Source organism: Bombina bombina, chromosome 4 (assembly GCF_027579735.1).
Source record: "Bombina bombina isolate aBomBom1 chromosome 4, aBomBom1.pri, whole genome shotgun sequence".
In the NCBI taxonomy this organism is placed as follows: Eukaryota; Metazoa; Chordata; class Amphibia; order Anura; family Bombinatoridae; genus Bombina; species Bombina bombina.
The window spans coordinates 690,040,923-690,066,023 of record NC_069502.1 but is presented as its reverse complement, the minus strand read 5'-3'; the positions used below and the strand labels follow the sequence as shown (position 1 = coordinate 690,066,023).

At 40.8% G+C, this 25,101-nt stretch overlaps 1 protein-coding gene across 1 annotated transcript in view; it reads right to left on the bottom strand.

Annotated features, from left to right (window-relative positions):
- Positions 1-217: 217 nt before the first annotated feature.
- AMD1 (adenosylmethionine decarboxylase 1) overlaps positions 218-25,101 on the bottom strand; it is a 58,053-nt gene continuing 33,169 nt past the window's right edge. The window contains exons 5-9 of the mRNA XM_053710860.1: positions 24,814-24,856; positions 17,914-18,058; positions 17,668-17,760; positions 17,399-17,554; positions 218-1,891 (exon numbers count right to left, since the gene is read on the bottom strand). Of these exons, the coding sequence (XP_053566835.1) occupies positions 1,754-1,891; positions 17,399-17,554; positions 17,668-17,760; positions 17,914-18,058; positions 24,814-24,856 (575 nt within the window). The 3' untranslated portion in view covers positions 218-1,753. The remainder of the gene's footprint in view (positions 1,892-17,398; positions 17,555-17,667; positions 17,761-17,913; positions 18,059-24,813; positions 24,857-25,101) is intronic.

Here is a 25,101-nt window from a genome sequence, read left to right as displayed (position 1 = left end):
AGTGCCAAAGATTTAGTATACAGTAGTGTTTAGTACACAGATTACACAATACAGAAATAATTTTCTAATAAATCCACATTGAATATACTAGAAAGGTTTGCTTGGAGGTGGATATTACAGTATGATTTAGTGACATACTTGCATTTACATCATCATTACTATGTTCTGTAGTAATGTTAACAAAAATAAACCAAATATAAAAAAACCCAGACAAAACTCATGAATTAAGCAAAATTTTATTAAAGCATTAGGACTGTGGTACAGATGTATTTCAGTACATTTTAATTGATCAGTCTAACACTGCAGAGAGAAATTAAGACACCATGACTTCCCATCTCCCACTGAGCTAGATATCCTAGTAATACATTTTTCTTCCTTCAAACAGGTCATTTATATACTTGCTCAAAGTAACTCATGATGCATCTTTGATAAACCTGGGTCAAACTATTTCAACAATAGTAATTTATGGACACAGGAACCCACTTGAAATATTGGTCCTCAAAAAAAAAAAAGCACCAAAAAAAATCTAAAATGTTTTTACTTGCCCTAGAAGAAAACCAATGTTGACAGAAAACTTCTTGAATGAAGCCGTCAAACATATGCTTAAAAACAACAAGGATGTTCCACAAATCTTAGTTTCAAGCCAAGCATTTTCAAACACTTCAAAGTGTTCATGTATTAATGCACAAAGAACATTTCTGCAGTTAACATGGGGGGTGTAACTTATTTCAAGGCTCCAAATGTAGTTAACTCATCTGAAATAAAAAAAAAAAAACTTAACCATATTTACCAACATGTTGCGATATTTGTGTATAGGTGAAGGTAAAAAATAAAATAAAAAAAAAATGTTCCAGTCCAGATTTCCAAATTACGTTCGATACTAATTACATGATGCTACCTAACCATGGTAAAATGAATCACCACATCAATTCACAAAGGAGCAAATTAGATTACAGAACCGTCAAATACAGCATGTCACTGGGCTTCTTTTAGTGATCATATGAAAGAACATTGCATCTACTTCAAAAATGAAAATGAAGTTACATCTAGACTGAAAGTATAGTGTACACTATCAGTAACGGTAGCAAACTGTGCAGAGAATGATCCTTAGGGCACAAATAACCTAGACCATTTCTTAGCAAACCTTCAGGTCAAATTTTTGCCTCTTTGGGCATTAAAGCAGTAAGTCCATGAGTATCATTAAAAGCCCCAAAGTGAGAAATATTGTTCAAATAAGGAAGTGTGAGCATGACCAGTTTACCAGCATTAATAGTGAATTAAATAGTTTTCCCTTAAAAAAATGGCTCACAAAGGTTAAATGAGGCACATACACTTGGTAGTCAATTCACAAATCTAAGTGAATCTTTTACTGACCCAAGGAACGAAACTAATGAGGGCGAAAACCTTGTCTGTGGAGAATTTTAGGCGATACCTGTAGAAAACATATGCTGTGTGTAGAACAATGTGCACTTTTATAATTTTTGTACAGTCTTTTACAGTATGCATTTAATTTATATACATGCACTTCAATTTCACAGCAATGGTGGCATAGAAAACCTACACGCAGGAGAGAGCATTCATGCAAGTTAACTAACTCCTTGACATAATAGTTGATACAATTCAAACTCAAACTATAGTTATATTTAGGTACTAGGTGGGGGGCACTGAATGAGTGGCCCCTGGTATTAGCTAGAAAGCACCCACCACCTTCTTTATTGGTTTTCTTTTTTCGTTTTTTCCTCATTTTTTCTAATCAACTCTGCTGCAGCTGATTCTTGGCAAAACTGGTGAAAACAAAATTGTAATTATTGAATTGGGCAAACTGGCGGTCAAGACGTTTGAAGCCTTCGATCTTCTGTGCACAAGCGAATGCTGTGCGACATTTGGAGCTCTGCAAAACATAACGTGGTGAAAAAATACATATATACATACACACATAGTGTTTTAACTAAAAAATAAATAAAAAAAAGTGTACCACAAAATAACCTTTCAATTTAACAAGAACAAAATATTTTAATATTTGGTAATGTGACAATAGTGCAGGCCTGCATCAAACATGAAAAGGCTAGAATAGTAAAAATAAAAACAAAATTTATGCTTACCTGATAAATTGTCTTTCCGGATATAGTGAGTCCATGGCATCCTCAATTACTGTTGGGAATATCACTCAATCTTGACCAGCAGGAGGAGGCAAAGAGCACCACAGCAAAGCTGTTAAGTATCCCTTCCCACAATCCTCAGTCATTCAACTGAAGGAAAATGGAGAAAATGAGAACACAAGGTGTAGAGGTGCCTGAGGTTAAAAAAAAAAACCTGTCTTAAAATACAGGGTGGGGTCGTGGACTCACCATATCCTTTAAAAAACACATTTATCTGACTGACTAAGGCCTGACAAAAAGATTGCACATCTGGCACCTCCGCCAGACGCTTGTGCAGCAAAATGGAGTAGAAATCTGGCCCTTCAGAGAAGACAGACAAACCTTTCTCCAGACCTTCCTGGAGAAAAGATAAAATTCTTGGGATCCTGACCCTACTCCAAAAGTATCCCTTGGCTTCACACCAATGAAGATATTTACGACATATCTTATGGTAAATCTTTCTAGCAACAGGCTTACGAGCCTGAATCATGGTCTCAATGACCGACTCAGAAAAAACAAGTTTAGATAAAATTAAGCGTTCAATCTCCAAGCAGTCTGCTTCAGAGAAACAAGATTTGGATGAAGCAAAGGACCCTGAAGTAGAAGGTCCTTCCCCCTGAGAGGAAGTCTCCATGGTGGCAGACGACATTTCCACTAGGTGTGCATTCCAGATCCTACGTGGCCACGCCAGAGCTATTAAAATCACTGATGCTCTTTCCTGCTTGATCCGAGCAATGACTCATGGAAGGAGAGCAAACGGGTGAAAAAGGTATGCCAAACTGAAGTTCCAAGGAACTGCCAGAGCATCTTTCAGAAAGGCCTGAGGGTCCCTTGACCTTGAACTGTACTTTGGAAGCTTGGCTTTCTGTCGAGGCACCATCAGATCCAATTTCTGGTACCCCCCATTTGATGGTTAACCTGGAGAACACCTCCGGATGGAGTTCCTACTCCCTGGGATGAAAAGTCTGTCTGCTCAGGAAATCCGCTTCCCAGTTGTCCATTCCTGATATGTGGATGGCAGACAAACAGCAATTGTGAGCTTCCGCCCACTGAATGATTCGATCCACCTTCATAGCTAAGAACTCAAGATTTCCTCCCTGGTGGTTGATGTAAGCCACTGAGGTTATGTTGTCTGACTGGAACCTGATAAATCGGGCTAAGGCCAGTTGAGGCCAAGCCATCAAAGATCTCTCTCAACTCCAAAATGTTTATGGGGAGAGCAGATTCCTCCTGAGACCAAAGTCCTTGCACCTTCAATGAGTCCCAGACTGCTTCCCAGCCCATCAGGCTGGCGTCTGGTCACAATCACCCATTAGGGTCTTTGAAAGCATATCCCCTGAGACAGATGTTCATGAGACAGCTACCATGGAAGATAATCTCTCATTGACTGATCTAGAACTATCTTCTGAGACAGATCTGCATAATCCATGTTCCATTGACTGAGCATGCATAACTGCAGAGCTCTCAAATGGAATTGAGCAAAAGGAACTATATCCATGGAAGCCACCATCAGACCAATTATCTCCATACATAGGGCCACTGAGGGCCGTACAGCAGACTGTAGAGATAGGCAAGAGGAAAGAATCTTGGCTTTTCCGATTTCAGTCAGGAATATTTTCATTGATAGGGAATCCATAATTGTTCCTAGGAAGACCACCCTTGTAGCCGGAACAAGGGAACTCTTTTCCTAATTCACCTTCCATCCGTGAGAGCGAAGAAAAGACAAGATCTCTGTATGAAAAGATGGCGCCTGAACCAGAATGTCATCCAGATAAGGCGCCACTGCAATTCTGAGAACGAATCACTGCCAAAAGAGCCCCCAGGACCTTTGAGAAATTTCTGGGAGCTGTGGCGAGGCCAAATGGAAGAGTTACAAACAGGAAGTATTTGTCCAGAAAAGCAAATCTCAGAAATTTGTGATGATCCCTGTGAATGGGAACATGGAGGTATGCATCCTTCAGGTCTATTATAGTCATGAACTGACCCTCTTGCACTTAAGGAAGAATGGAGCGGATAGTCTCCATCTTAAAGGACGGCACTGAGAAACTTAAGACACATTAGATCTAGAAAAGGTCTGAAAAGTTCCCTCTTATTGGGAACCACGAACAGATTGGAATAGAACGCTAGACCCTGTTCCTGTATTGGAACTATAAAGATCCTGTACACATTTCAAGAACACCTCTCTAGTTGGTCTGCAGATAATCTTAAGAGGTGGAACCTGCCCCTGGGAGGAAAAGTCTTTAAGACTTACCTCTGAAGTTACGAAAGGAACGAATATGATTCCGACGTCCTTTCGGGATATTCTTATCTTGTGTCAGAAAAGATCCTTTACCACCCGTGATATCGGAAATTTCTGCCAAACCCGGCCCAAACAAGGTCTTACTCTTAAGGAATCGCCAAAAGTTTAGACTTAGAGGAAACATCTGCTGACCACAATTTCAGCCATAATGCTCTATGCGCCAATATTGCGAAACCAGATATTTTGGCTCCCAACTTAATGACCTGCAATGAAGCGTCATTAATAAAAGAAATGGCTAACTTAAGGGCTTTAATCCTATCCTCTATCTCCTCCAAAGGAGTCTCTGCTTGAAGAGACTCAAAGAGTCAAACCAAAAGGCTGCAGCACTTGTCACGGTAGCAATACACACCGCCGGTTGCCATTGAAGACCCTGATTAATACACATCTTTTTCAAGTAAGCCTCCAGCTTCTTGTCCATAGGGTCCTTGAAAGAGCAGCTATCCTCAATAGGAATAGTAGTTCTCCGTCAGGGTAGAAATTGCCCCTTTCACCTTGGGTAACATATGCCATGACTCCTTAATGGAGTCAGCCACCGGGAACATCTTTCTTAAAACCGGAGAAGGGGAAAAAGGAATTCCAGGTCTCTCCCATTCCCGGGCAATAATCTCCGTAGCATGGTCTGGCACAGAAAACACCTCCAGGAGGGAACATCAAAGTATCTATTTAGTTTGCTAAATTTCTTAGGGTTGACAACGACAACAGAGTCACCCAAGGTAGCCAAAACCTCCTTTAATAAAACACGAAGGTTTCAAGCTTAAATCTGAAGGAAACAACTTCAGCATCAGAAGGAGGAATTATACTATCCGAGTCCGAGATCTCACCCTCAGAGGCTACCGAAGTATCTTCCGCTTCTGACTTATGAGAAAGAGCAACTTGGGTAGCCTGGACTGGATCAAAAACCTTACTTTCTGATTCTCTAATTTTCCTCTTGCGTCTTCCCTGAAGCATGGGAATGGCAGCTAACACCTCAGATACCGTTGAGGGTACCTGGATGGCAATTTCTGCATGCAAATATACCCCTCCAGGAGATTGCGAGGAACTACAGGGCACTGCATGTGTTAAGGCTTGGGATGTTTGAGGAGAAAGCTGCGACATTGCCTGAGCAGCATCAACCTGAGAGAGTGGTGGCTCAGCAACAGTCTCTTTCTACATTGATGTTCTCTCAATACAATCAGGACAAAAGGGGCAAAGGAGGTTCAACTTGGTTATTTAGACAAAGCTTGCATTCAGCAGGAGACACAGACTACTGGTCCATCTTGTAATTAAAATTGAAGCACAAGCAACAAGAATTTTTTTTTTTTTTTTTTACAAAAAATAAAATTTTTAACACTGTCCCTTTAAGAGCATCAGTTCCCAAAGTAAACACGAACTGTTAAACAGGGCTTTATACTTTTTCATTTACCATATGAATTGTGAGCTAAATTAATGACCAAACCTGCCTCTAAGGTGAAATTGAGGATTTATACGACTAGAACATGATACCTCTACACCTCAGCCATATCACTGAGGTGCCTACCTGCCCCCCTCTGCACTCCAGAAAAGACTTGAAAACGGAGCCTGTAGTAATTCCTAGCAGCTCCGTATAATTTCTGCAGAGACTTGTTCACTTCTGCTATAAGCTACGCCACTATGAGGAAAGGCGCGCGCTTTAGGAAAAATTACTGCCTCAGAAGGATCCGCCTACCTTTAGTATGACAGAGGCGGTCCCAGCGGCCATAACAAAATACCTTTATTGAAACGTTCCGTGACATGTCAGGTGTTAGATCCTAAACTGAGACATGTACCGGACCCATCCGTTTTACCACAGAATCCCAATACTACTGAGCTACCAGTGATTTAACACACATCTCTAAGCCCCAGTGCCTGTTCCCTGCCAAATGAGTCCTGTTGGATAATACAGGAATCTAGTTTCAAATAAAGTGAAGCTATTCTGCTTTAGTGCCAGTGTTTCTCTTACAAAAAAACAAAAACTGCACTTAACTGCACCGGCAGGACAGCTCACCCAGTATGAGAGGAAGCCACTTCTTACAGAGACTGGTGAAAACAAGAAAAGACAGACTAAACCTACTCTGACTTTCTATGCAAGGGCAGCAACTTGTTAAAAAAAAAAGCAGTGAGGCCCACCCCACAAGTTCGTAACTGCTTGAAAGCTACCCTACTGAAGAGACTAACGAGGAGTACAGCTAGACCCAGTCTTGACAGGAAAGATCAGGAGCAAACCTACTCTGGCTTTCAAAATAAAATCTTGATTGAAGAAAAATCTTTTACAGACACCATACTTCACCTCCTCTTTGCATTGAAGGGAAAGAGAATGACTGGGGATTGTGACAAGGGGAGGGATACTTAGCTTTGCTGTAGTGCTCTTTGCCTCCTCCTGCTGGTCAGGAGTGATATTCCTAACAGTAATTGACGCCGTGGACTCACCCATATCTTAGGAGAGAGATAGATATATATATATATATATTTTAATTAGAAGTAAGCCCAGCACTCCAACCATTAAGGTGTTGCTACAACCTGTGTGCTATCCTCTAGTGCAAAATTATCTACTTCTCATAGGAGGGCACCACTCAGTTTTTATTTCATATTAGTAAAAGGTTAATAGTCAAATATATTAAAATTAACAGAGCAATAATTAAAAAGGGATGGGAAAGTCAAAATTAAACTTGCAGGATACAGATTGCACATTTCATTTTAAGACACGTAAATTCACTTCTATTTTTAAATGTGCTTTGTGCTCTTAGTATCCTTTGTTGAAAAAATACGCACATATCCTACACTAGTGGGAGGTAGCTGCTGATTGTTGTGATTAGCTAACTAGATGTGTTCAGCTAGCCGCCAGTAGTAAAATGCTGTTCCTTCAGCAAAGAACAAGCGAATGAAGCAAATTGGAAAGTTTTTTAAAATAATTTTCTATTCGAGTCATGAAAAAAATTAAAAAAATATTTTGGGGGTTTACTGTCCTTTTAACCAATACAGAGAGTATCCATTTCTTCACTGCCTCATAGGGTCACAACTGTGCTGTATGAAAGGCTCAAATATATACACACCCAAAATGTCAAAGTAAACTCAGAGGATTTTTTTTTTAATAGCATATTTGTCAACCTATACACAGATATGGATTGTTTTTTAACCCAGCCATGCTCATGATACCCAGCCTCAATAGCAGCACAATGTTGTTGACAAATACTGCATCTGGACAGTATCTACTGAATTTATGCTAGAGGCACTGCTGCCTCTTTCCCACTGCCCTCTGAATGCACAACTATGTATATATTGCTCTAGATTGTCTGCAAGCATGCTGGCAACCAATCCAGAGAATATATGGGAATACTGCACATTACTTAACATTTCGATGGAAGAGTAAAATACTAGAGGTAGCCGTTGACCATTTGTTTATTTTACGGTAAATGCCCTTTAAAAGGGACATTAAACACCTGCTAAAAAAACAAATCTAACTCCTTCTGATCAAACACAAGTAAGCATTGATTTCTATGAAATCTTGCCAGCTTACTCCAAATTGTGTAAAAAAAAAAAGTGTATTCAATTACAATGTTGTACTTGATATTTCTATGCATGCTGCCATATTGTAACTTACATGAGCACAGCAGTAATGTGACACGCAAAGCACATTGCTCTATTATTTATGCACTATGCTGCTTAGAGGAATCTCGCTGACTGATACACGCAGAGTGTGTGCTGCAGCGTTTGTAGACATTTTTATTTGTGAATGAATAGTATTTTTAACATCATAATATATTAAAAACAATTTATGCTTACCTGATAAATGTATTTCTCTTGTGGTGTATCCAGTCCACGGATCATCCATTACTTGTGGGATATTCTCCTTTCCAACAGGAAGTTGCAAGAGGATCACCCACAGCAGAGCTGCTATATAGCTCCTCCCCTAACTGCCATATCCAGTCATTCGACCGAAGACAAGCAAAGAAAGGAGAAACCATAGGGTGCAGTGGTGACTCAAGTTTAAAATGAAAAAATACCTGCCTTAAAATTGACAGGGCGGGCCGTGGACTGGATACACCACAAGAGAAATAAATTTATCAGGTAAGCATAAATTATGTTCTCTTGTAAGGTGTATCCAGTCCACGGATCATCCATTACTTGTGGGATACCAATACCAAGGCTAAAGTACACGGATGAAGGGAGGGACAAGGCAGGTACCACTGCCTGTAAAGCCTCTCTCCCAAAAACAGCCTCCGAAGAAGCAAAAGTATCAAATTTATAGAATTTTGAAAAGGTATGAAGCGAAGACCAAGTCGCCGCCTTGCAAATGTGTTCAATAGAAGCCTCATTTTTAAACGCCCATGTGGAAACCACAGCTCTAGTAGAATGAGCTGTAATCCTTTCAGGAGGCTGCTGGCCAGCAGTCTCATAAGCTAAGCATATTATACTCCTTAGCCAAAAAGAAAGAGAAGTTGCCGAAGCCTTTTGACCTCTCCTCTGTCCAGAGTAGACAACAAACAAAGCAGATGTTTGACGAAAATCTTTAGTAGCTTGTAAATAATACTTTAAAGCACGAACCACGTCAAGATTGTGTAATAGACGTTACTTCTTTGAAGAAGGATTAGGACACAATGATGGAACAACAATCTCCTGATTGATATTCTTATTAGATACCACCTTAGGTAAAAACCCAGGTTTGGTACGCAGAACTACCTTAATCTGCATGGAAGATCAGATAAGGAGAATCACATTGTAAGGCAGATAACTCGGAAACTCTACGAGCCGAGAAAATAGCTACCAAAAAAAGAACTTTCCAAGATAAAAGTTTGATATCTATGGAATGAAGAGGTTGAAACAGAACCCCCTGAAGAACTTTAAGAACCAAATTTAAGCTCCAAGGTGGAGCAACAGGTTTAAACTCAGGCTTGATTCTAACTAAAGCCTGACAAAATGCCTGAACGTCTGGAACATCCGCCAGACTCTTGTGCAAAAGAATAGACAGAGCAGAAATCTGTCCCTTTAAAGAACTAGCTGACAATCCTTTCTCCAATCCTTCTTGGAGAAAAGAGAATATCCTGGGAATCCTGACCTTACTCCATGAGTAGCCCTTGGATTCACACCAATAAAGATATTGACGCCATATCTTATGATAGATTTTCCTGGTGACAGGCTTTCGAGCCTGAATTAAGGTGTCAATGACTGACTCGGAGAAACCACGCTTTGATGAAATCAAGCGTTCAATCTCCAGGCAGTCAGCCTCAGAGAAATTAGATTTGGATGGTTGAAAGGACCTTGAAGTAGAACGTCCTGTCTCAGCGGCAGAGTCCATGGTGGAAAGGATGACATGTCCACCAGATCTGCATACCAAGTCCTGCGTGGCCACGCAGGCGCTATCAAGATCACCGATGCTCTCTCCTGCTTGATTTTGGCAATCAGACGAGGGAGCAGAAAAAACTGTGGAAACACATAAGCCAGGTTGAAGTACCAAGGTGCTGCTAGAGCATCTATCAGCGTTGCCTTGGGGTCCCTGGACCCGGATCCGTAACAAGGAAGTTTGGCGTTCTGGCGAGACGCCATGAGATCCAGTTCTGGTTTGCCCCAACGATGAATCAATTGTGCAAACACCTCCAGGTGGAGTTCCCACTCCCCCGGAAGAAAAGTCTGTCGACTTAGAAAATCCGCCTCCCAGTTCTCTACACCTGGGATATGGATAGCTGATAGGTGGCAAGAGTGAATCTCTGCCCAGCGAATTATCTTTGAGACTTCTAACATCGCTAGGGAACTCCTTGTTCCCCCTTGATGATTGATGTAAGCCACAGTCGTGATGTTGTCCGACTGAAATCTTATGAACCTCATTGTCGCTAGCTGAGGCCAAGCCTGAAGAGCATTGAATATCGCTCTTCGTTCCAGAATGTTTATCTGAAGGAGTGTCTCCTCCTGAGTCCACGATCCCTGAGCTTTCAGGGAGTTCAAAACTGCCCCCCAGCCTAGAAGGCTGGCATCTGTCGTAACAATTGTCTAAACTACCTGCGAAAGGTCATACCTTTGGACAGATGGACCCGAGATAGCCACCAGAGAAGAGAATCCCTGGTCTCTTGATCCAGATTTAGTAGAGGGGACAAATCTGTGTAATCCCCATTCCACTGGCTGAGCATGCAGAGTTGCAGCGGTCTGAGATGTAGGCGGGCGAACGGCACTATGTCCATTGCCGCTACCATTAAGCCGATTACTTCCATACACTGAGCCACCGAAGGGCGAGGAGTGGGATAAAGAACACGGCAGGATTTGAGAGGTTTTGATAACCTGGTCTCTGTCAGGTAAATCCTCATTTCTACAGAATCTATTAGAGTTCGCAGAAAGGAGACTCTTGTGAGAGGGGATAGAGAACTCTTTTCTTCATTCACTTTCCACCCATGCAACCTCAGAAATGCCAGAACTATGTCCGTATGAGACTTGGCAATTTGGAAATTTGACGCCTGTATCAGAATGTCGTCTAAGTAAGGGGCCACTGCTATGCCCCGCGGCCTTAGGACCGCCAGAAGTGACCCCAGAACCTTCATAAAGATTCTTGGGGCTGTAGCTAACCCAAATGGAAGAGCTACAAACTGGTAATGCCTGTCTAGGAAGGCAAACCTGAGAAACCGATGATCATTGTGTATCGGAATGTGAAGATACGCATCCTTTAAATTCACTGTAGTCATGTATTGACCCTCCTGGATCATAGGCAGGATGGTACGAATAGTGTCCATCTTGAAAGATGGGACCCTGAGAAATTTGTTTAAGATCTTGAGATCTAAGATTTGTCTGAAGGTTCCCTCTTTTTTGGGAACCACAAACAGATTTGAATAGAATCCTTGTCCCTGTTCCTCCTTTGGAAGTGGGTGGATCACTCCCATAACTAGGAGGTCTTGAACACAGTGTAACAATGCCTCTCTCTTTATCTGGTTTGTAGATAATTGTGAAAGGTGAAATCTCCCTTTTGGAGGAGAAGCTTTTAAGTCCAGAAGATATCCCTGAGATACAATTTTCACAATGTTAATAGATAGGAAGTGACATACCCTAGCTATACATCGCCTTAAATTTGGCTGTAGGACTTTAAATGTCTAAATAAACTTATTATGTAATAGTTCTATTACTATTAAAATAAGATAATGGTATATGTTAGTATAATTAGTCTATGTGGATTGAATAGACTTTCTATTTTAGAGTGTTAAGTAATGCTCTAGTAGTATCTAAACTTTTGAATCAACTCTTTGTATCACTGGAATAAAATGTTAATGCATGTGTAAGCTGGTAATCAAGGAGTTAACTTAAGACATAACACGTCACTGTGATTTGTAAATTTAAGAAGGCTGTGTATCTAAGACAGCACGGTCTATGAATAAGGCAGAGAGCCGAAACATGTCAGACCGCTGCTGTCTTAGATCTGATCCGTTATATTCTTTGCTTTGAAATCTATTTTAACTTTTGTTAATTTCCAACGCCCAGGGATCCTGGACATCTCTTGCCCAAGCCTGGGCGAAGAGCGAAAGTCTGCCCCCTACTAGATCAGTCACTGGATAGGGGGCTGATACTTCATGCTGTCTTAGGGGCAGCAGCAGGCTTTTTGGCCTGCTTCCCTTTGTTCCAGGTCTGGTTAGGTCTCCAGACTGACTTGGACTGGGCAAAAGTTCCCTCTTGTTTTGCATTAGAGGAAGTTGATGCCGCACTCGCCTTGAAGTTTCGAAAGGCACGAAAATTAGACTGTTTGGCCCTTGATTTGGACCTATCCTGAGGAAGGGCATGACCTTTTCCTCCAGTGATATCAGAAATGATCTCCTTCAAACCAGGCCCGAATAGGGTTTGCCCCTTGAAGGGAATATGTTAAGCAGCTTAGACTTTGAAGTAACGTCAGCTGACCATGATTTAAGCCATAGTGCCCTGCACGCTTGAATAGCAAAACCAGAATTTTTAGCCGTTAGTTTAGTCAAATGAACAATGGCATAAGAAACAAAAGAATTGGCTAGCTTAAGTGCTCTAAGCTTGTCAAGTATGTCATCCAATGGGGTCTCTACCTGTAAGGCCTCTTCCAGAGACTCAAACCAGAAAGCCGCAGCAGCAGTGACTGGGGCAATGCATGAAAGGGGCTGTAGAATAAAACCTTGTTGAATAAACATTTTCTTAAGGTAACCCTCTAACTTTTTATCCATTGGATCTGAGAAAGCACATCTGTCCTCGACAGGGATAGTAGTACGCTTAGCTAGGGTAGAAACTGCTCCCTCCACCTTAGGGACTGTCTGCCATAAGTCCCGTGTGGTGGCATCTATTGGAAACATTTTCTTAAAAAATAGGAGGGGGAGAGAACGGCACACCTGGTCTATCCCATTCCTTAGTAATAATTTCTGTAAACCTTTTAGGTATTGGAAAATCATCAGTGCACACCGGCACTGCATAGTGTTTGTCCAATCTACACAATTTTTCTGGCACTGCAATTGTATCACAGTCATTCAGAGCAGCTAAAACCTCCCTGAGCAACACACGGAGGTGTTCAAGCTTAAATTTAAATGTAGACATATCAGAATCAGGTTGAATCTTTTTCCCTGAGTCAGAAACATCACCCACAGAATTTAGCTCTCCTTCCTCAGCTTCTGTATATTGTGAGGGAGTATCAGACATAGCTCTTAAAGTGTCAGTATGCTCTGTATTTCTTCTAACTCCAGAGCTATCTCGCTTTCTTCTAAACCCAGGTAATCTGGATAATACCGCTGACAGTGTATTATCCATGACCGCCGCCATGTCTTGTAAAGTAAACGCTATGGGCGCACTAGATGTATTTGGCGCCATTAGAGCGCGAGTCCCTTGAGCGGAGTCAAAGGGTCGGACACGTGGGGCGAGTTAGTCGGCATAACTTCCCCCTCGTCAGATTCCTCTGGTGATACATTTTTTAAAGACAGAATATGATCTTTATTACTTAGAATGTGTACCAAATGTACTGATTTCAATTTAAGAGGGGGTTCCACCATGACTTCTAAACATAATGAACAAGGAGTTTCCTCTATGTCAGACATGTTTAAACAGACTAGCAATGAGACCAGCAAGCTTGGAAAACACTTTAAATCAAGTTAAGCAAAAAATAAAAAACTGTACTGTGCCTTTAAGAGAAACAAATTTTGTCAGAATTTGAAAAACAGTGAAAAAAAGCAGTAAAACAAACGAAAATTTTACAGTTTGTATAATAAGCTAACAGAGCATTGCACCCACTTGCAAATGGATGAATGGATGATTAACCCCTTAGTTAAAAAAACCTCTCTTTTTTGATCCGTTTTTTGAACAGTCACACCAAACTGCCACAGCCTTGCTGTGGGCCTACTTTCCCCAACAAACGATTTTGGATAGCCTAAGAGCCCTTGAGAGAGGTACTATAGCATTCAGGGGACTCCTGGAGGAAGCTGGATGTCTCAGTCTAAAATTTACTGCGCAAAAAAGCGCTAAATTAGGCCCCTCCCACTCATAGTAACACAGTGGAAAGCCTCAGGAAACTGTTTCTAGGCAAATTTAAGCCAGCCATGTGGAAAAAAACTAGGCCCCAATAAAGTTTTATCACCAAAGTATATATAAAAACGTTTAAACATGCCAGCAAACGTTTTATATTGCAAATCTATAAGAGTATTACCTCAGAAAGTAAGCATGATACCAGTCGCTATTAAATCACTGTATTCAGGCTTACCTTACATAAATATGGTATCAGCAGCATTTTCTAGCATTCACATATTCTAGAAAATTTTAACTGCACATACCTCATAGCAGGATAACCTGCATGCCATTCCCCCGCTGAAGTTACCTCTCTCTTCAGTCATGTGTGAGAACAGCAATGGATCTTAGTTACAACCTGCTAAGATCATAGAAATCACAGGCAGATTCTTCTTTTTCGGCCTGGGACAAAATAGTACAACTCCGGTACCATTTAAAAATAAACTTTTGATTGAAGTAAAAAAACAACTATGTTACACCACTTCTCTCTTACTACCTCCATGCTTGTTGAGAGTTGCAAGAGAATGACTGGATATGGCAGTTAGGGGTGGAGCTATATAGCAGCTCTGCTGTGTGTGATCCTCTTGCAACTTCCTGTTGGGAAGGAGAATATCCCACAAGTAATGGATGATCCGTGGACTGGATACACCTTACAAGAGAAAATGTTATTGTAAAAACAACTTACATTTTATAATGTTCCCTAAAGTTAACAAATCTGATGAAGTCAGTGCACGGCTCCAGGCACCATACTTGAAAATAGCAAGCTACTGGGAGAGAGGTGGAGGGGAGAAAACAGTCCTGGGAACAATGGATAAAGCTTTGCATAGTAAAATACAAGCTCCGTGGTGTGATGGTTATATCTAATGGTTCCTGACACTGCAGTACATAATACTGCACCAGGAGTTCCTTTCTCTTTCAGCCCAAATGTTAAAATCCTCCTGGGACTTGAAGCGCGACTCCTACTGACAGACAGTAGTTTGAAGACGGCTACCAGATACTCACTGGCTGTGACAGGCTGCCGTTGTGGAGTTTGCGCACGCTCCCTGGCAGTGACGAGCTGGGCTGTCTATGTCAAGTCAACAGTAGGAGTCGCGCTTCAAGTCCCAGGAGGGTTTTAACATTAGGGCTGAAAGAGAAAGGAACTCCCGGTGCAGTATTATGTACTGCAGGGTCAGGAACCATTAGATATAACCACCACACCACGGAGCTCGTATTTTACTACGCAAAGCTTTACCCATTATTCCCAGGACTGTTCTCTCCCCTCTCTCCCAGTAGCTTGCAATTTTCAAGTATGGTGTCTGGAGCCGTGCACTGACTTCATCAGGTTTGTTTAGGGAACATTATAAAATGTAATTTGTTTTTTACAATAACATTTTTAATATATATTATGTTAAAAATACTATTCATTCACAAATAAAAATGTCTTTACAAACGCTGCAGCACACACTCTGTATAACAGTGAGCGCAATTCCTCTAAGCAGCATAGTGCATACATAACAGAGCAATGCGCTGTTCATGTATCTGTGCAACGCACGTTACAATATGGCAGCATACATAAGAATACCAAGCACAGGTACAGCATTGTATTTAAAAACTTTTTTTTTTTTTAAACAATTTGGGTCAGCTTCCAAGATGGCATAGACATCAGTGATTACTTGAGTTTCATTAATCAGAAAGAGTTAGATTTAAGGAATTTAGCTTTCAGGTGTTAAGTGTCCCTTTAAATCTCGAATAGAGCATTTGATGACCCCTCAGTGGAAGACTCCATTTCTATTGTATTTGAGGTATTTAAGTTTCCTTTAGCAATATTTAATTTGTTTTATTTTGTGAGCACCAGAAAACCCTTAAACAGATACTGGATTTAAAAAAATAAATAAAAAATCTAAATATACAATTGCCACTTAGACACATTTTTGTCATTATAGCATTATAAATATATAGCTTGATGGACATGCAACCAATTTGTTTCACGATACAGAGTATACAATTGTAAACATCTTTACAATTTACCTTTCATCAAATTTGCTTCCTTCTCTTGGTATCTTTTGTTGAAGGAGCAGCAATGTAATACTGAGAGCTCGCTGAGCACATTGGGTAATTAAGAGGAATAAATGTGCAGCCAGCAATCCGCAGCTTGCTCCCAGTAGTCCACTGCTACTCAGCCTACCTAGGCATACTTTTCAACAAAGGCTACCAAGAGAATTAAGCAAATTAGATAATAGAGCATGCCATTTTAAACAACTTTCCAATTTACTTCTATCTAAATCATGAAAGTTTCAGTTTGGCTTTACTTTCCCTTTAACTTGCTAAAGGGACATGAATCCTATTTTTTTCATGCATGATTCAGACAGAGTATACAATTTTAAACATTCCAAGCTTAGTTCCCTTGTTATCCTCGGTTGAAAAGCACACCTAGTAAACTCAGGAGTGAATTGCTGGCTGTACATATATGCCTTGTCATTGGATTACCAATATGTTCAGCTAGCTGCCAGTAGTGCATTGCTGATCCTTCAACAAAGGATGCCAAAAGAATGAAGCAACATTGATATTAGAAGTAAATTGGAAAGTTGTTTAAAAATGTATGCTCTATTTGAATAAAGAATGAAAATTTGGGGTTATAAGTTCCTTTAAAGGGACAGTATTTGAAAAATTGTATTGTGTAAAAAGAGAAAACCCCTTTATTACCCATTCCCAGCTTTATACACTTTTATATTAATACACGTTTTACCTCTGATTACCTTGCATCTTTAAGACACTACAGACTACCCCCTTATCTCTGTGCTATTTATAAACTTGTATTTTAGCCAATTAGTGCTAGCTCATTCGAAACTCCACAGGAGTGAGCAGAATGTTACCTATATGGTACACAAACTAGCACTGTCTTGATGTAAAAAGCTAATACAATGCACAGAGATAAAGGCAGCATGCAGGGGCTTAGAAACAGGGAGAGATATTAATGTACAATATAATGTGTAAAACTCAAAATAACAATGCTTGTTTTGCAAAGTTAGGGAATGGGTAATAAAGGCATAATCTAGAAGGGACATGAAACCCAAAATTGTTTATTTTCATCATTAAGAAATAGCATGCAACTTTCCAATTTACTTATATTATCTAGTATATGGTTCATTCTCTAGATATTTTTTTCATCAAAGGATATCAACAGGCTCAGTAGCTGCTGATTGGTGGCTGCACATAGATGCCTTGTGTGATTGGCTCATCCATGTGCATTGCTATTTCTTCAACAAAGGATATCTAAAGAATAGATAATAGAAGTAAATTGAAAAGTTTTTTTAAAATTGTATTCTCTTACCGGAATCATGAAAGAAAAAAAATTGGGTTTTAAGTCCATTTAAGGATTTTTGTCTTTGTAAAATGACAAGCATAACTACTAAAAATGTACGTAAATATGTGATAAATATGGCTATACAGGCATTTTTCATGCGCACTGGAAAATTAAGCAATGAAATAAAAATTAACACAAACATACCTGATTAACAAATAGAGTTGTCACAAATTTCCTTGGCTTGAAAACATCAACAACTTTACTAATCAGATCATCATACGTTGTTAGTGATACATTAGTTTCAAAACTAACATATGAAAATTCTGGCTCTGGAGTGATGTGAATGGTCCAGTAAGTTCCCTGTAGAGATATTAAACATTAAATACAGTTTTATATAAATGTCAAAATTAGAAGTTTAACCAACATGGAATATCCAATTGTATATAGAGGTCACAATTAAGGTCAGTACTTACATCCGATTTCATGCCATTCATTGAATAACCACAAGGACTGAACATTGTGGCATCAATGACAGAACCTGGTATCAGGTCACGAATTCCACTCATCTAAAATAAAACAAAATTGGAAAAAATAAATTAAAAATTATGTACTGCTCTTCAGGCAGAGCATTTAATAAGTAGCACTAGCAGATGGAAACTAGGTAGGGAAGATAATATAGTTTAAAAGTGATATCTTATTACGATAAATGCAGAACTCACACGAGTGACATCATTTGCAGTAACACCATCTTTCATGTAGAACTGGTCCATAACCTCTGGGTTAAGCTCACTCATCAAAATTTCCAGTGTCTGATCTGGTTGATTGATTAAAAACCCCTCTGGAACATCCAGAGTATACAGGTACCTGAAAATGAGAAGACCAAAACCGCATGTTAGTCGGACAGCTGTGAAATCTTATGACCTTTAAAGGGACATAATACTCATACTGCATCAGTTTCAAGTGATTTAGCATATAACTAAAAAGCCGACAGGAAAATATCAGCTGAGTATCTATGTAAAAAAGGAAAATATTTTACCTCACAATTTCCTCAGCTCACCAGAGTAAGTTCTGTCTAAAACGTTATACTTCAGCTGCTGCCCAGCTGCAGGTAAAAATAAAAAAATAATGAAGAAAGGAACAGCAGCCAATCAGCATCAACAGTGCTGATGTCATGAACACTTTTACTGTGATCTGATGAGATTTCATAGTAAACTTCCTTAAACTGAATAGGGAAATAAGATGAGTGCACAAAGCTTGTTCCTTTGCCTGTCCCGGGACAGACATACTGATTTGCTGCTTATTAGTCCTTTACAATAGGATGTAGCTACGGAGGAATTTGAGGTAAAAACATAATTTATGCTTACCTGATAAATTCCTTTCTTCTGTTGTGTGATCAGTCCACGGGTCATCATTACTTCTGGGATATAACTCCTCCCCAACAGGAAATGCAAGAGGATTCACCCAGCAGAGCTGCATATAGCTCCTCCCCTCTACGTCAGTCCCAGTCATTCGACCAAGAATCAACGAGAAAGGAGTAACCAAGGGTGAAGTGGTGACTGGAGTATAATTTAAAAGATATTTACCTGCCTTAAAACAGGGCGGGCCGTGGACTGATCACACAACAGAAGAAAGGAATTTATCAGGTAAGCATAAATTATGTTTTCTTCTGTTATGTGTGATCAGTCCACGGGTCATCATTACTTCTGGGATACCAATACCAAAGCAAAAGTACACGGATGACGGGAGGGATAGGCAGGCTCATTATACAGAAGGAACCACTGCCTGAAGAACCTTTCTCCCAAAAATAGCCTCCGAAGAAGCAAAAGTGTCAAATTTGTAAAATTTGGAAAAAGTATGAAGCGAAGACCAAGTTGCAGCCTTGCAAATCTGTTCAACAGAGGCCTCATTTTTAAAGGCCCAAGTGGAAGCCACAGCTCTAGTGGAGTGAGCTGTAACTCTTTCAGGAGGCTGCTGTCCAGCAGCCTCATAGGCTAAACGTATTATGCTACGAAGCCAAAAAGAGAGAGAGGTAGCAGAAGCTTTTTGACCTCTCCTCTGTCCAGAGTAAACGACAAACAAGGAAGAAGTTTGGCGAAAATCTTTAGTTGCCTGCAAGTAGAACTTGAGGGCACGAACTACATCCAGATTGTGTAAAAGACGTTCCTTCTTTGAAGAAGGATTTGGACACAAGGATGGGACAACAATCTCTTGATTGATGTTCCTGTTAGTGACTACCTTAGGTAAGAACCCAGGTTTAGTACGCAGAACTACCTTGTCTGAGTGAAAAATCAGATAAGGGGAATCACAATGTAAGGCTGATAACTCAGAGACTCTTCGAGCCGAGGAAATAGCCATTAAAAACAGAACTTTCCAAGATAACATTTTTATATCAATGGAATGAAGGGGTTCAAACGGAACACCCTGTAAAACGTTAAGAACTAAGTTTAAACTCCATGGTGGAGCAACAGCTTTAAACACAGGCTTGATCCTAGCTAAAGCCTGACAAAAGGACTGGACGTCTGGATTTTCTGACAGCCGTCTGTGTAACAAGATGGACAGAGCTGAAATCTGTCCCTTTAATGAACTAGCTGATAAACCCTTTTCTAAACCTTCTTGTAGAAAAGACAATATCCTAGCGATCCTAACCTTACTCCAGGAGTAACCTTTGGATTCGCACCAGTATAGGTATTTCCGCCATATTTTATGGTAAATCCTTCTGGTAACAGGCTTCCTAGCCTGAATCAGGGTATCAATAACCGACTCAGAAAAACCACGTTTTGATAAAATCAAGCGTTCAATTTCCAAGCAGTCAGCTTCAGAGAAGTTAGATTTTGATGTTTGAATGGACCCTGTATCAGAAGGTCCTGTCTTAGAGGTAGAGACCAAGGCGGACAGGATGACATGTCCACTAGATCTGCATACCAAGTCCTGCGTGGCCAAGCAGGTGCTATTAGAATTACTGATGCTCTCTCCTGTTTGATTTTGGCAATCAATCGAGGAAGCAGCGGGAAGGGTGGAAACACATAAGCCATCCTGAAGTTCCAAGGTGCTGTCAAAGCATCTATCAGAACCGCTCCCGGATCCCTGGATCTGGACCCGTAGCGAGGAAGTTTGGCGTTCTGGCGAGACGCCATGAGATCTATCTCTGGTTTGCCCCAACGTCGAAGTATTTGGGCAAAGACCTCCGGATGAAGTTCCCACTCCCCCGGATGAAGAGTCTGGCGACTCAAGAAATCCGCCTCCCAGTTCTCCACTCCCGGGATGTGGATTGCTGACAGGTGGCAAGAGTGAGACTCTGCCCAGCGAATTATCTTTGATACTTCCATCATTGCTAGGGAGCTTCTTGTCCCTCCCTGATGGTTGATGTAAGCTACAGTCGTGATGTTGTCCGACTGAAACCTGATGAACCCCCGAGTTATTAACTGGGGCCAAGCCAGAAGGGCATTGAGAACTGCTCTCAATTCCAGAATGTTTATTGGGAGGAGACTCTCCTCCTGATTCCATAGTCCCTGAGCCTTCAGAGAATTCCAGACAGCGCCCCAACCTAGTAGGCTGGCGTCTGTTGTTACAATTGTCCAGTCTGGCCTGCTGAATGGCATTCCCCTGGACAGGTGTGGCCGATGAAGCCACCATAGAAGAGAATTTCTGGTCTCTTGATTCAGATTCAGAGTAGGGGACAAATCTGAGTAATCCCCATTCCACTGACTTAGCATGCATAATTGCAGCGGTCTGAGGTGTAGGCGTGCAAAAGGTACTATGTCCATTGCCGCTACCATTAAGCCGATCACCTCCATGCATTGAGCTACTGACGGGTGTTGAATGGAATGAAGGACGCGGCATGCATTTTGAAGTTTTGATAACCTGTCTTCTGTCAGGTAAATCTTCATTTCTACAGAATCTATAAGAGTCCCCAAGAATGGAACTCTTGTGAGAGGAAAGAGAGAACTCTTCTTTTCGTTCACTTTCCATCCATGCGACCTTAGAAATGCCAGAACTAACTCTGTATGAGACTTGGCAGTTTGAAAGCTTGAAGCTTGTATTAGAATGTCGTCTAGGTACGGAGCTACCGAAATCCCTCGCGGTCTTAGTACCGCTAGAAGGGCACCCAGAACCTTTGTGAAGATTCTTGGAGCCGTAGCCAATCCGAATGGAAGAGCTACAAACTGGTAGTGCCTGTCTAAGAAGGCAAACCTTAGATACCGGTGATGATCTTTGTGGATCGGTATGTGAAGGTAAGCATCCTTTAAATCCACTGTGGTCATGTACTGACCCTCTTGGATCATGGGTAAGATTGTCCGAATAGTTTCCATTTTGAACGATGGAACTCTTAGGAATTTGTTTAGAGTCTTTAAATCTAAGATTGGCCTGAAAGTTCCCTCTTTTTTGGGAACCACAAACAGGTTTGAGTAGAACCCTTGTCCTTGTTCCGACCACGGAACCGGATGGATCACTCCCATTGTTAACAGATCTTGTACGCAGCGTAGAAACGCTTCTTTCTTTATCTGGTTTGTTGACAACCTTGACAGATGAAATCTCCCTCTTGGGGGAGATAATTTGAAGTCTAGAAGGTATCCCTGAGATATGATCTCTAGTGCCCAGGGATCCTGAACATCTCTTGCCCAGGCCTGGGCGAAGAGAGAGAGTCTGCCCCCTACTAGATCCGGTCCCGGATCGGGGGCTCTCGGTTCATGCTGTCTTTGGGGCAGCAGCAGGTTTCCTGGCCTGCTTGCTTTTGTTCCAGGACTGGTTAGGCTTCCAGCCTTGCCTGTAACGAGCAACAGCTCCTTCCTGTTTTGGTGCAGTGGAGGTTGATGCTGCTCCTGTCTTGAAATTCCGAAAGGGACGAAAATTAGACTGTCTAGCCTTAGCTTTGGCCTTGTCTTGAGGTAGGGCGTGGCCCTTACCTCCCGTAATGTCAGCGATAATTTCTTTCAAACCGGGCCCGAATAAGGACTGCCCCTTGAAAGGTATATTAAGTAATTTGGACTTAGAAGTAACATCAGCTGACCAGGATTTTAGCCACAGTGCCCTGCGTGCCTGTATGGCGAATCCTGAGTTCTTAGCCGTAAGTTTGGTTAAATGTACTACGGCCTCCGAAATGAAAGAATTAGCTAGTTTAAGGACTCTAAGCCTGTCCGTAATGTCGTCTAGCGTAGAGGAACTAAGGTTCTCTTCAAGCGACTCAATCCAAAATGCTGCCGCAGCCGTAATCGGCGCGATACATGCAAGGGGTTGTAATATAAAACCTTGTTGAACAAACATTTTCTTAAGGTAACCCTCTAATTTTTTATCCATTGGATCTGAGAAAGCACAGCTATCCTCCACCGGGATAGTGGTACGCTTAGCTAAAGTAGAAACTGCTCCCTCCACCTTGGGGACCGTTTGCCATAAGTCCCGAGTGGTGGCGTCTATTGGAAACATCTTTCTAAATATTGGAGGGGGTGAGAACGGCACACCGGGTCTATCCCACTCCTTAGTAACAATTTCAGTTAGTCTCTTAGGTATAGGAAAAACGTCAGTACTCGCCGGTACCGCAAAGTATTTATCCAACCTACACAGTTTCTCTGGTATTGCAACAGTGTTACAATCGTTGAGAGCTGCTAAGACCTCCCCTAGTAGTACACGGAGGTTCTCCAATTTAAATTTAAAATTTGAAATATCTGAGTCCAATCTGTTTGGATCAGAACCGTCACCCACAGAATGAAGCTCTCCGTCCTCATGCTCTGCGAGCTGTGACGCAGTATCAGACATGGCCCTAGCATTGTCAGCGCACTCTGTTCTCACCCCAGAGTGATCACGCTTGCCTCTTAGTTCAGGTAATTTAGACAAAACTTCAGTCATAACAGTAGCCATATCTTGTAATGTTATCTGTAATGGCCGCCCAGATGTACTAGGCGCCAAAATATCACGCACCTCCCGGGCGGGAGATGCAGGTACTGTCGCGTGAGGCGAGTTAGTCGGCATAACTCTCCCCTCGCTGTTTGGTGAAATTTGTTCACATTGTACAGATTGACTTTTATTTAAAGTAGCATCAATACAGTTAGTACATAAATTTCTATTGGGCTCCACCTTGGCATTGGAACAAATGACACAGATATCTTCCTCTGAGTCAGACATGTTTAACACACTAGCAAAAAAACTTACAACTTGGTTATAATCTTTTTTAGCAAAAAAACGCACTGTGCCTCAAAGAGGTACTAACGATTAAATGACAGTTGAAATAATGAACTGAAAAACAGTTATTGCATCAAACTTTAAAACAACACAACTTTTAGCAAAGGTTTGTTCCCATTAGTAAAAAACAACACTAATTAAATTTGTACATAAGAAAACAAAAACAACGTTTTTTATACACAGTCACTATAAGAATTCTCACAGCTCTGCTGAGAGAATTTACCTCCCTTCAAAGAAGTTTGAAGACCCCTGAGATCTGTCAGAGATGAACCGGATCATGCAGGAAATATAAAAGTAGCTGACTGGAATTTTTTGATGCGTAGCAAAGAGCGCCAAAAACGGCCCCTCCCTCTCCCACACAGCAGTGAAGAGAAACGAAACTGTCACAAATAAAGCAAAAAACTGCCAAGTGGAAAATAATGCCCAAATATTTATTCACACAGTACCTCAGCAATGTAAACGATTCTACATTCCAGCAAAAACGTTTAACATGAGAATAGTTATTAAAAGGATTAGTGACCTTAAACACAGTAGTTCCGGTGAAATACCATCCCCAGAATACTGAAGTGTATACATACATGTCATTTTAACGGTATGGCAGGCTTTTCTCATCAATTCCATTCAGAAAATAAAAACTGCCACATACCTCAATGCAGATTCATCTGCCCGCTGTCCCCTGATCTGAAGCCTTTACCTCCCTCAGATGGTCGAGAACAGCAATATGATCTTAACGACTCCGGTTAAAATCATAGTAAAAAATCTCTGTCAGATTCTTCCTCAAACTCTGCCAGAGAAGTAATAACACGCTCCGGTGCTATTTTAAAATAACAAACTTTTGATTGAAGTCATAAAAACTAAGTATAATCACCATAGTCCTCTCACACATCCTATCTAGTCGTTGGGTGCAAGAGAATGACTGGGACTGACGTAGAGGGGAGGAGCTATATGCAGCTCTGCTGGGTGAATCCTCTTGCATTTCCTGTTGGGGAGGAGTTATATCCCAGAAGTAATGATGACCCGTGGACTGATCACACATAACAGAAGAAATATCTTTCTTTTTTACAAAGAGATGTTCAGGTGATATTTTCTAGTCAGCTTTTTACAGCTATGCTACATCACTTTTAAGTGTTTCAACATTTAGGTATCATGGCCCTTTAAACAGGTCTTCTAAAATTCTGTCAGCTTGACATAAAATTTTAGAATCTAATTAATATACTCATTTGGCTAAATTATTAATTAAATGTAGAATGCTACAGAATAAAGAAGGTTCTACAAGATGGCAGAATTTGAAGGTAGTATTTTGAGATTTCTAATAAAGCATTAACCCTGGTTGTCAGAGAGGTTACTTTATACATTTGTGCCATGTTTGTACAGTATAAGCACCCCTTTAAATAGGTGAATATATTTCCACATCTACTGCACATATCAGATCTATAAATACTCACCAGCAATCAGAATTCATACGCCCCATGCAATATGCTGCTCCATCTGTAAGAATTTATTATATTTAAATATAATGTTTTGTAAGGATTAGCCATGAACAATAAAAATAAAATAAAACACATACTTTAACTATATATTAAGAATTTCCTTGTTTCTCATATGACATTCTTATAATGCTTCTCTGTAATTTCAGAAAAACCCATGGAAGGAAACTATCAAGCTGCACTCTTATGAAACTCCCTCAACCTTTCTATCTGCTCATCTCCCCCTGTGGTATAGGTAAGTTTACA